General features: G+C 39.4%; 1 protein-coding gene across 4 annotated transcripts in view; it reads left to right on the top strand.

Moving 5' to 3' along the window:
• The window catches only part of tspan17 (tetraspanin 17), an 81,098-nt gene extending 68,133 nt beyond the window's left edge, over positions 1-12,965 (top strand). For 2 of the 4 annotated variants that reach the window (XM_041192844.1, XM_041192847.1), the window contains exons 6-8: positions 1,188-1,235; positions 12,174-12,290; positions 12,565-12,961. In XM_041192844.1, the coding sequence (XP_041048778.1) occupies positions 1,188-1,235; positions 12,174-12,290; positions 12,565-12,630 (231 nt within the window). In that variant the 3' untranslated portion in view covers positions 12,631-12,961. Of the gene's footprint in view, positions 1-1,187; positions 1,236-12,173; positions 12,291-12,564 lie in introns of all 4 variants that reach the window. The other 2 variants (XM_041192846.1, XM_041192845.1) reach the window with 2 other exon arrangements.
• Positions 12,966-13,169: the final 204 nt, after the last annotated feature.

Here is a 13,169-nt window from a genome sequence, read left to right as displayed (position 1 = left end):
ATCAACTACACTCTGGTGTCGGTATTAAATTATGCCTTGATGGAAAACTCTTTAACCTCAGTCGTCTCTGTACCAAAACTAAACTGATCACAGTAGACATACGTAACTTACAGTTTGCAGATGACTCTGCAATGTTGTTGTCCGTTCTGCACCAGGTTTGCAATCCATTGTCAATCTCTTCATTTCTGCATAAATGACACCCAGCCTGTCCTTGAATGTTGCCAAAACAACACCCATGTCAACCCACAGCTAGTCAGACAAATATTCCACCTTCCATATATGTTGAAGGAGAGACTCTGGGATATGTTGAGCACTTCCCATAACTTTGCAGCCACCAATGACTAGCACTACCTCAGACTTCCACAAAGGCAGTGAGTGTTCGACAACAAAACCTCCGTAAGTCAACAAAAGTCCTGGTGCACAGAGCAGTTGTCGGCACCACATTTCTGTACTGCATTTCTGGACTGTGTATCAGTGATACATAAGAGTGCTAGAGAAATTCCATCAGCAATGCCTCCGCTGCATTCTCCGGATTCAATAAGAGGACTGTCAAATAAACACTTGTGTCCTTCTTGAAGCCGACTCCAAAGCATTCAGGCCAAACTCCTGCAAAATCAGTTTTGGACTGCACGCTGTCTCTGTATGGCCGAAGAGTGTCTCCTCTGCCGGGTCCTGTTTTCCCAACTCTCCAATGGCTAACAGAGACACTCTAGAGCTCTCCTTGAAGTGTAGCAGCATTTTCATAAATGATTGGGAGGAGCTTGCTGCCAGCCGTTCAAAATGGTGACAACTTGTCCATCAAACTGAGTTATGCTTTGAATCACAACATCTTAATGATGAGATACAGAGACTGAAAGAAAAGGAAGCAGAGTCTTTGCTCCAGATCCCACTACTTCACAGAACAACCTGCCTCGTGCCCAGAGATCTGTGGGTTGAGAAATGGCCTGCTCAGTGACATGAAGACCTGTGGCAGAAATTCTTGACTCTGAATAGACATCATCCTGAAAGTGAGGGACAGCCGCCGCTACGCATACTTTTTATACCATAATGCTGCCTAAGAGTTCTGCCATTGACAGCTTATTACCTAGCTCTTAAACAGATGTACGAAACTAAATAACTTACTGAAATGTATCTCCTAAATATTTTGTTAGGACGATGAAACATTTTAATGATTTTATTTTCTGCAGGAGGATGTCATTAATACCCAGTGTGGATATGATGTTAGGTTGAAAATGGTAAGTGTTTGCAATTCATTTCTTGGTGAAGGGAGGGACAAAGGTTACAATTTGCTGTTTTTATTATTGAGGTCAAATAAACAACATTTCTTGTTACTTTGGGAAATACATTGTTTTAGTTTTACAGGAAGATTGTGTGTGCATATCATTCTCTTAAAGGCAGCTTCAGGTTTCATCCTATCTGTAGTTTTTCATTTCTTCTCTCAGCATTGTTGAAAAATATCAATATCGGGTTAGCTGGAAATTTCTACCGTTTTGGAAAAAAAATAGGCATTACTGTGTGATGAAGCACAAAATTCCACAAAGCAATTTGTTTGCGATGAAATGGTAAAGTTCAGGGAATTCATTTCCTTTAAATTTTGTTTCACTTTAATCATGTAAGCCATACAAAAAAAATTGACTTCAAAGCCTAAATTGGGAAAAGCGCTCAGTAGTTTTTCTCTTCCTCATTAAAAAGCTGGGCAGTAGAAATTTTCAGCTTGTGCAGCCATTTCAGTGTTGAGCATATGCCAAATTAAAGTTTCAAAATATCTTCTACACTCTTATCCCAAAATCTGAAGAACACCTTGCAATTATACCATTTTCCAAGCTAGCCATTCTATGATGTAGCTAAGCGATATCACCACTCTAGTGCTGAGTTCTATGTAATGATATATTTGTCACAAGGAATTGGATAGGAACTGACCAAAATTTTTTTCAGACATTAGTAGCCAGTAGCGAGGAAATTTTCTTCATAATTCCTGGAAAATGCAAATACAAGTGGATAATGCAATTTTTTTTCAAATAAAAGTTTTAACTGTACTTGGAGTTTTATAAATAGAGTTTAACAGGGAGATGGTGACATAGTGGTAATGTTACTGGACTAGCAATCCAGATGCCTAGGCTAATGCTCTGGGAGCATGGGTTCACATCACACTACAGCAGCTGGGGGTATTTGAATTCAATTAATAAAATCTGGAATTGAAAGCTAGTCTCCATAACGATGACCACAAACTAATCACCGATTGTTGTAAAAAAAAAAACCCATCTGGTTCATTAATGTCCTTTTGGGAAAGGAAGTCTGCATTCTTGCCTGGCTGACATGTGACTCCAGAGCCACTGCAGTGTGATTGATTCTTAACTATCCTCTGAAGTGGCCCAGTTCATTGGCGATCAGGGATGAGCAACAAATGCTGGTGTTGCCAGCAACGCCTATATCCCAAAAAAGAATAAAGAGAAGAAAATAAGAATAAATAAATACATTTATACAAAACATCAGTTAGGCTAAAGTTAGATAACTATTTGTAGTTTTGGGCATCCCACTACAGACAGGATGTTAACATAGAGAGCATACAGTGTTAATTCCCTAGGATTATGCTAGAGATGGAAGTTTAAAATTAGAAGAGGCTGGAATAGAGAAGAAAATTAATAAAGCTTTTAAAACAATTAAAAGTTTTGACACTGAATATGTAAAAACTATTCTAGTTGAGAAGCCAGTGACGAGAGGTTAAAAAGTTAGGAGGCATTTCTTTATGCAAGAAGTTTTTGAAGTATGGCATCCTTTGACACAGGAGTGTTTGGGCAGAGAACTTTGCAGCCTTTGTGGGGAAGTTGGATAAGTATTTGAAGCAGTAGATGCTACAGGACAGTGGAGAGAGGAGGGCAGTTTGGATTGTTCTCGGCAAGGAACATTGCAGGAAGTTCTATAAACTTCTGTGGCTCTAATTCAAGCCCAGATCCTGGAGATACAATGTAATGACACTTTGCACCATCCACTCCTATACCGAATATTATTTTAAAAGAATAGTTTGCAGTTAATAAATTTGAATGAACAAAGTATTTTGCAAATGCCGTGTTTTTTTTACTAACCATTAAACAGAGGTAGTTATAACAGCACCATGAACAGTGAGATATCACGAAAGCTTTTCCCTTGTTTAACAGTGATATATGTTGACTATGAGAAATTGATCAAGTGAAGAGAAAATTTTGATTCCAGTTTATATTTTTTCCAAAATTTTGAAAATATTTTTCTCTTCATTTTAATATCTTGTGCTTTTCTAAGGTCTCCTTTCTTCTCCTGTTGTAGTTGCTTTGTTTGGGGTTGCATGAGTAGCCAATTTTCTCTCATTTTTGGGGAAATTTCTGGTCTTGCATGAGACCCTTCTAAAACCCATGTAAGAGCTGGAAATAGTTATCAGCCCTCCAAGTCCTACTAGTATGTAATGATTGAAACATAGAACTATTAGCTGTACACAACTGGCTCACTTAATCCAGTATAGTTCTATTTTCACTGAAGGAACAGATCAAGTTCCTATTAATGGGATTTGCAGACAGTGAAATTGATTTGTATTATACTGGTATTGAATATGTCAGCCAACAGGTTGGAATAAAAGAAAACATAATTGCATCAGATGCACAGAAGTAGATTACATTACAATGTCACCACATCATGGTTTTGATTTGGGGCATGTAAAGTAAAATCCACGGCCATACTTTTAAAGTTTAGAACAAATCCAAACCTCAACAATATTGTGGTGTATTTATTGCATTGTAGTTGAGGCTGAAGACTTACAGCTATTTTTAGTCTGCCCAATCGGTTGCCTTTATATGATTTATGTTACTGACTTTCTGGTATCTTGCCTTGTGTAATATTACAAATAGCCCACAAACAGATTGGGAATACCTCCTCAATTAATTTATTTTATTTAGTGGATGACTTGATCGAATTAATTGAAGGAAGCAACTTGTGTCAAAGCAGCATTGATATTCTTTTCCATGCCCCATAATGTACACCTCAGAGCAAGATGTGCTTCCTCGTGTGCATTTTTGTCTACAAAAATATTCCTTGCCTGTTCATCACATCATCCCTGTTCCATAGATGATAGCTTCATTTCTATGGTATCATGGGAGAAAAGAGCTGCAATTATTCAGAACTGAGGGAAAAATATTTAAAAAGAACATCACACTTATATAAAAAAAGACACATGGCTTAAATCTTGTTACAAGGCTGTTCTCCTAGTGTAATATATTCACAGAATAAATCACTCATGCAATCAGCATGGAGTTCTAGTACAAAAGCTAACTAGTTTAAACCGGTTTAGTTTATAAACAATAGGCAAATGGCTATAAGAGGCCAACATTATACTCACAGAATCACAGTGCAGGAGAGGCCCTTCAGCCCATCGAGTCTGCACCGACACATGAGAAACACCTGACCTGTCTACCTAATCCCATTTACCAGCACTTGGCCCATAGCCTTGAATGTTATGACGTGCCAAGTGCTCATCCAGGTACTTTTTAAAGGATGTGAGGCAACCCTCCTCCACCACCCTCCCAGGCAGTGCATTCCAGGCCATCACTACCCTCTGGGTAAAAAAGATTTTCCTCACATCCCCCCCTAAACCTCCTGCCCCTCACCTTGAACTTATGCCCCCTTGTAACTGACCCATCAACTAAGGGGAACAGCTGCTCCCTATCCATCCTGTCCATGCCCCTTATAATTTTGTACACCTCGATCAGGTCGCCACTCAGTCTTCTCTGCTCCAACGAACACAACCCAAGTCTATCCAACCTCTCTTCATAACTTAAATGTTTCATCCCAGGCAACATCTTGGTGAATCTCCTCTGCACCCCCTCCAGTGCAATCACATCCTTCCTATAATGTGGTGACCTGAACTGCACACAGTACTCCAGCTGTGGCCTCACCAAGGGTTTATACAACTCCAACATGACCTCCCTACTTTTGTAATCTATGCCTCGATTGATAAAGGCAAGTGTCCCATATGCCTTTTTCATCACCCCACTAACATGCCCCTCCACCTTCAGAGATCTATGGACACACACACCAAGGTCCCTTTGTTCCTCAGAACTTCCTAGTATCATGTCTTTCATTGAATACTTCCTTGTCAAATTACTCCTTCCAAAGTGTATCACCTCACACTTTTGAGGGTTAAATTCCATCTGCCACTTATCTGCCCATTTGACCACCCCGTCTCTATCTTCCTGTAGCCCAAGACACTCAACTTCATTGTTAACCACCCGGCCAATCTTTGTGTCATCCGCAAACTTACCAATCCTACCCCCCACATAGTCATCTATGTCGTTTATATAAATGACAAATAATAGGGGACTGAGCACAGATCCCTGTGGTATGCCACTGGACACTGGCTTCCAGTCACTAAAATATCCTTCTGTCATCACCCTTTGCCTCCTGCAACTAAGCCAATTTTGAATGATCAAATTACCCTGTATCCCATGTGCATTTGCCTATCTCCCATATGGGACCTTGTCAAAGGCTTTGCTGAAATCCATATAAACTACATCAAGTGCACTACCATCATCTACACACCTGGTCACCTCCTCAAAAAGTTCATTCAAATTTGTTGGACATGACCTCCCTCTGACAAAGCCATGCTGACTATCCCTGATCAAACCTTACCTCTCCAATTGGAGATAGGTACTCTCCTTCAGAACTTTCTCCAATAGTTTCCCTTCCACTGACGTGAGACTCACTGGCCTGCAGTTCCCTGGCTTACCTCTACAACCCTTCTTAAATAGCAGAGCCACATTAGCTGTTCTCCAGTCCTCTGGCACCTCCCCTGTGGCCAGAGAAAAATTAAAAATTTGGGTCAGAGCCCCTGCGATCTCCTCCCTTGTCTCCCTCAGCAATCTGGGACACAAATCGTCTGGACCTGGAGATTTGTCCACTTTTAAGCCTGCCAACACCTCCAATACCTTGTCATTCCCTATATCATTTGCCTAAGAACCTTGCATTCTCTCTCCCTGAGTTCGATACCTTCATTCTCATTCTCTTGGGTGGAGACAGATGTGAAGTATTCATTCAATGCTCTGATGATGTCCTCTGGCTCCACCCATAGATTGACCGTTTTATCCCAAATGGGCCCTACTCTTTCCCTGGTTATCCTCTTCCCATTGATATACTTATAGAATATCTTGGGATTTTCCCTACTTTTACCAGCCAGAGCTTTCTCATATCCCCTCTTTGCTCTCCTAATTGCTTTCTTAAGTTCCACCCTGCATTTCTGTACTCCACTAATGCCTCTGCTGATTTGCTTCCCTTGTACCTGCTAAAACCCTCTCTTGTCCTTCTCATCATTGGGAAAATGTTAGAGTCTATTATAAAGAGTGTAATAGCAAAGCATTTAGAAATGCATAACATAATGAAGCAGAGTCAGCATGGCTTCATGAAGGGGAAACCATGCCTGACAAATTTATTAGAATTCTTTGAGAAGGTAATAAGCATATAAATAAAGGGGAACCAGTAGATGTAATATATTTGGATTTCCAAAGGCATTCTATAAGGTACCGCGCTTAAGGGTACTTAATAAGAGCCCATGGTTTTGGGGTAGTATATTAGCATAGATTGAGAATTGGCTAACTAATAGAAGACAGAGTATTGGGACAAGGGGGACATTTTCAAGATGGAAACCTGTAACTAGTGGAGTCCCACAGGGATCAGTGCTGGGGCCACAATTATTTACAATATATATGAATGACTTCGATGGGAAAAGTGAATGTACTATTACCAAGTTTGCGGATGACACAAAAATAGGTGGGAAGGCAAGGGGTGAGGATGACACAGTCTACAGAGGGATATAGGCTGGTTAAGTGAGTGGGCAAAAAGCTGGCAGTTGGAATATAATGTGGGAAAATGTGAGGTTATGCATTTTGGCAGGGGAATAGAAGAGCTGAATATTATTTAAATGGAGAAAGACTGCAGAAAGCTGCAACACAACGGGATTTGAGGGTCCTCATACATGAACCACAAAAAGCTAGCATACAAGTTCAGCAGATAATAGGGAAGGCAATTGGAAAGTTGGCCTTTATTTCAAAGGGAATGGAGTACAAATATGGAGAAGTCTTGCTAAAACTATACAAGGCATTTGTTAGACCATACCTAGAATACTGTGAATAGTTTTGGCCTCCTTATGTAAGGAAAGGTATACTGGCATTGGAGGCAGTCATGACAAGGTTCACTAGATTGATCCCGGATAAGGAGGGATTTTCTTATGAGGAGATATTGAGTAGATTGGGCCTGTACTCATTGGAGTTTAGAAGAATGAGAGGCGACCTTATTGAAACATATAAGATTCTTAGGGGGCTTGACAAGGGAGGTGTTGAGAGGCTGTTTCCCTTTGTGGGAGCGTCTAGGACCACAGGCCATAATCTCAGAGTAAGGGGTCGCCAGTTTAAGAAAGAGATGAGGAGCAAATTTCTTCTCTGAGGGTAGCGAATCTGTGGAATTCTTTACCGCAGAGGGCTATAGAGGCTGGGTCGTTATGTATATTCAAGGCTGAGATAGACAGATTTTTAATTAGTAAGTGAATTAAGGGTTATGGGGAAAAGGCAGGAAAGTGGAGTTGAGGATTATCAGATCAGCCATGATCTCATTGAATGGCGGAGCAGACTCAATGGGCCAAATGGCCTACTTCTGCTCCTATGTCTTCTGACCTTATGACCTATGAATATCTCTGGTCATCTATGGTTCTCTGGGCTTGTTACTTCTTCCTATCACCCTAGAGGGAACATGTTGATCCTGTAACCTCCCCATTTCCTTTTTGAACACTCCCCACTGTTCCTCTGTAGATTTCCCCACAAGTAACTGTTCCCAGTCTACCTTGGCCTTATTTTACTAAAATCCACTCTTCCCCCAATCCAAAACTCCTTCCTCCTTTAATGAAAAAATTACAGTATGTTTGAGTTCCACATGCTTTTATACATTTCCATGACTCTTCCTGGTTGCCATTTCAATCATTTGTGATCATGATTCTTCACTGTAATCTTTTGGTTCAACTTCAGGCTTCTTTTTCTCACCCTACCCCTGCCATGACTCTCCTGTCTTGATTGTTTCTCTTCTACTGACTGTGTGCTAAGTGTAGCTTCAGCAATGAAAACCTCATTCTTGCCTGCCTGCTAAGAAACAATTCAGCGACATTCTGCCAGTAGTTGTGTGAGGGGTACCATGATAGTAAACAAAGTTTGCCAGTCTCTGAGATCCAATGAAACCTGAGGTTAGATACAAATCTGAAAAAAAAATTGTTTTATAAGAGCATGCTCAAGAATTTGTACTGTGCACTTCACTGGAAACAGGCTGATGTGGTTTACCCCATTCATTCTCATGAATTGTGCAAACTCTTCTGAACAAAATTGAGGTCCATCGTCGAACACAATATCCTCTGGAAACCTGTAAGCAGCAAACAAACTACGCACAGTATCTAGAGTTTTGCTTGTTGATTGATTCATCAGAAACCCCTCAACTTACTTCGAATGACCATCTATCACAGTGGATATCTGTTGCCCATCAAATTCTGCAAAATCTGTATGTAGCCCCTGCCACACTCTAGCTGGCTATTTCCATAGTTGTAAAGGGATAGATGCCGGCTTCTTCACTGCATGACATACTCTTCAGTGTTTCACTCTGTCTTCCACGTCTTTATCGAACCCTGGCTGCCAAAGAAACGTCCTTGCTAGACTTGTCAAACACACCCCTAGGTGTTGATCTTGTAGACCACATAGTAATTGCAATCTGCACTTTTCAGGAATTACAATTCTGGTTCCACGTATGATGCAACTCTTATCAGTTGAACTAATTCTTGTGCATAAAAGATGGCCTGATTCCTAAATCCATTATCTATGTTAGTCCCCCCATTTGCAATATAGTTAAACACCCTTGCCAATACAGGATCCCTACTAGTTGTTTTTCCAATGTTAACTGCTTTGACTGGCAACTCATCTATATGCAAAAATTAAAATGCATCTTCCATGTTGTGTTCTGTCTCTGTTGAAAGTAATCTAGACATCACATCGGCATTACAATGATCTTTCGATCATCTATATTTAACGTACTTATAGCCAGACAAAATGAAAGCCCAGTTCTGCATTTGGGTTGTAGCTAAAATCGGTACAGGAGACTTTGATTTTAGAATAGCTGTCAGTGGCTTATGGTTAGTTTCAATCATGAAGCTATGACTATACAAGTGCTTATGAAATCATCTTACTCCAAAAATCAAGATATCTGAGCATAATTTCACTCACAGGCATTGAAGTGTGTGAGAGGCAAATGTCTCTCCTCACCACTATCGAACACCTGAGAAATCATAGCACCTACTTCATATGGAGAGGCATCACATGCTAGCCTATTCACTTTGGACACATTATCATGCATTAGCATCGTACCTTCTTTGGGCTAGACCTGTAGAGGCAGTACCAATTACTCTGCTCTACCTTAGAGATATAATGTTCTCAGACTCCAGTCTTTTCGGTTCTTGCTCTACCTTCACTCTTGCAGCGTAGGGAACTGGATGTGGCCTGCAATGAACTCGTCTTGTGTGCCTCTGGATATGTACATTAGTCTTGTATCATTGAATCGGTTTTCCAGTTTCACTGAACGCCATAGAGTACTTTCGACCAGATCATCTTGTGTTGTGGATTTTGCTTCAACATAAAAATTATTTTCAATTTAATTTGAGTGCTGTAACCTATTTCTTCCTAAAAAGGCTGGTTTTTCACCTTGCACAACAATGATGGGCAATTTTGCAGACGCCTTATTGTATGTGATTGGAACTGACACACTTCCAATTGTGGGAATTTTCTCTTCTCCATAACTGCGTAACTGCGTTTGTGATTTTTCCAGCTGATATTGACTCTACTCATCTCAATACAGCAACTCAAATTGTTGTCTTGTCCTTCATTGATGTGTATGTATCAATCAAACACAAGGATCGAAGCTACAATAATGTGGTTTCTTATTTGAAAATAAGACTATATTCAGACAACTTTCAGCAGGAGGCTGTGAGGCACATGTAACCTGGACCATTGCTGCTTGCAGACTGACTACAAATCATGGGACTATTACATCTTATCTTGTTGAAGTGTGTAGTGATTGACAGTGTTTTCAGATATGCTTCTTAAAGGTATATGCATATTAAATCACAATAGAAATAACACTAACTGATTCACCCACGTCGACTCCATGTATACCTGAACTCCATCCAATGCTACTTGGACCATGATGCCATGCTAATTTCCATTGGACGTCCTTGTGCTTCCGATCGTATGGAACTCACCTGACCTGTGATCCAAGTGTGGCTGTTCGACAACTGTATGCAGCAACTGACAGTTCCTCCTGTCAGCATTTCCTTTGTTGACCTTGCAACATGCTTTGCAAAGATGACCCTCCTTGTAGCTGTAGCACCTGGATACAGAATTGTCCATTTGTGAAGGCAATGTTGGCCTGAGCAGCAGCAGCAGGACTTTGTCATACTATTGCTACTACCAACTGCCTTGATCAGGGCCTTCTGCTTACTCTCCAGCTTATTTACTTCAGCAGGCAACTGGTAGTTGTTAACTCCAACTTGAGTCATGTTCTGCTATGTCTATGGACAATGTTGTTTGGCAAGTTATGTTGAAAGATAACTTTGGCAATGTCATCAATAAAAAAAAAATGAATGCATTCACTTTTTAAACCTTGAACAAATCTGTCATGCAACGCTCTCTTGAAATTCTGCAAAATTGTAATGAAGTGACAGCTTTATTAAGGCCTCAAACTTTCCCATGCCTTCACTAGGCAGCTGATTTCTTGTTCCAAAATGATAACTTTTTGCAATCTCCAAAGGCTTAGGATTGTAGTGCTGCTCAAGCTTAATTAAAATTACTATCCTTTGAGCTTGTTAGGGGTGAGAAAATTCTTGAGTGTCTCCTACACTTATGGGCCTGCTTCAGTTAAAAATATTGCCCATTTCCTTTCCCAAACTGCCTGGTTGACAGCTAGAATATCAGAATCTTTGAGGATATTGTTAGCAGTGAAAAACACCTTTTAAATACTGTATGCCCCCTAAAAAACTCGCGACAGTACTCCCCCAGCCGCCTGACTAATTCTTGTTGATGCAGCTATCTTGAACATTCAGCCACCATTTGTGTGTACACACCTTTTTCTTTAGAGAGGACCTTTAAGCCTTTCATCAACAAAAGAACACTTAAGTTCCTTGGTTGGTTAGCTAAGGACTTCTCCAACCTAATTTTTCAACTAGGGAATCGGTGATCCCACCCTCATCACCAGACTAATATTGTTGCTGAATAAATTACTCGTGTGGACAGCATGGAGGTCTGGTATGAAAGCTAATTAGTTTAATCCGGTTTAATTTATATGAATAAATACATAAATGACTATAAAGGGGTGCCAATACACAATTCCTCTCTTAAAGACTTACGTTTATATCCAGAAACCTTTGTTCTCAGTCATGATTGAGTTATGTCAGCACTTGCATTGAAAATTATTGCAAAAATGAATTGACAAAACTGATCCAAATAATATATATTTTTAATAAACAAGGCTGACAAAAACTAGCAGAGAAGACCGTGATCCAGTTTATTTTGTCCTGTTTTCATCCCTTTTCCTTCAATCATGCACTCGTCAGATGTATGAAGGGTGTATGCTTTAGAATTGCAAGAAGAAATTGACATGTTCACTACAGCTCATTTGCTACAGACACAGAAAATGTAAATAAGTAACGATGTAAATTGCATAATTTACAGATTTTTAACTGATAATTTATTCAAAATTTCAGACACGTTTTGACATTCCAACATACATCATCCATCAGTTTCCATGCTATTGTAATGAAGTGGAGCATCATGGCCATTAGACCAAAGCCTCAATAGTATTAGGTGATAGAAAGAGAGGGATATAATTGAAACATAATGCTTTATAATTCCTTCTAATATGTTCAGCGCCAGCTAGCTAAATCTTAACTATAGAAAATGTTTTTTTTTAACTTTTTAGAAATTGAGGAATGTAATAATTCATCCATTAATTCTACTGAAATCTGTTCTAATTGCCTGGCAAGTAGACTGTTACCAAATACAACAAATTGAGATTGAATTTGTGTTGCATTGTAAAAGTCTTAATCCAATCGTGTACACTTTTTTTTGTTGTCGTAGGAAATAGATCAACAAGATTATATTTATACCAAAGGATGTGTTGGGCAGTTTGAGAAGTGGCTGCAGGAAAACTTAATAGTGGTTGCTGGAATCTTCATTGCTATTGCTTTATTACAGGTAAGCAAATTATACAGAAAATGCAGAATTCAAAAGATAAATGTATTAATCTACAAAAATAAAAAAGATAAAACAAAATATGTTACCCAACATTTAGAAAAAAAGCAGCTTAATTTTTTGGGGGGGTGTCTCTGCATTTGCAGTTTTTTTTTAATCTGCATGTGCAGAATCAGTATATGGTCATATATCATGAGGTCATCTCAATTCTTACTTTTCATATTGGAATTGCAATAGTGGTTGAAGTATATATATTTATTTGATTTGCTTTTTTCAGATTTTTGGAATTTGCCTGGCGCAGAACCTGGTGACTGACATTAAAGCTGTCAAAGCCAACTGGTAAAATTTTACTGAAAGTTATCAAGTCAAGTAGCAAACTTTTCAGAGCTGTGGAAAGCACATATGTAAAAGCACAGTGGATGAAAGTCATCATTATGGCACTACTTCATCTCTGATGCTATGAGACCTGTGGATGTAAACCATGAGGCTGCTGTACAGCAATTAGACTTTTACTGTAACAACAGGAAAAACCTTAAATTTTGTTGTTAACCGATTTAAAGGGATCATTAGCAATTTGTAGTTGATGGATATTTTGAAATGTTACTTGTCTCTCGTGTATATACTACCACAAATGTATTAAGTTTGTTACTGTTAAAGATAATGTGGTTTAGATGTTTTCTAAGGGTGGGGGGTGGGGGGGGTGGTGGCGCAACTAAAGGGAGATACGACTGCTGACTCAGTTGCAGGTAACAAAATACTCTTGGGCTATCAAATAGTCTTGGGCTATCAAATCTTGTCTGTGTAATGTGAACATTTTGCAAGATTTGTTACATTAATTATCAATGTAAAAAATCCAGTGGCAGAATAATTAGCCAATGCAGA

This window comes from Carcharodon carcharias, chromosome 8, assembly GCF_017639515.1.
Source record: "Carcharodon carcharias isolate sCarCar2 chromosome 8, sCarCar2.pri, whole genome shotgun sequence".
NCBI lineage: Eukaryota > Metazoa > Chordata > Chondrichthyes > Lamniformes > Lamnidae > Carcharodon > Carcharodon carcharias.
This window is presented reverse-complemented; position numbering and strand designations above follow the sequence as displayed.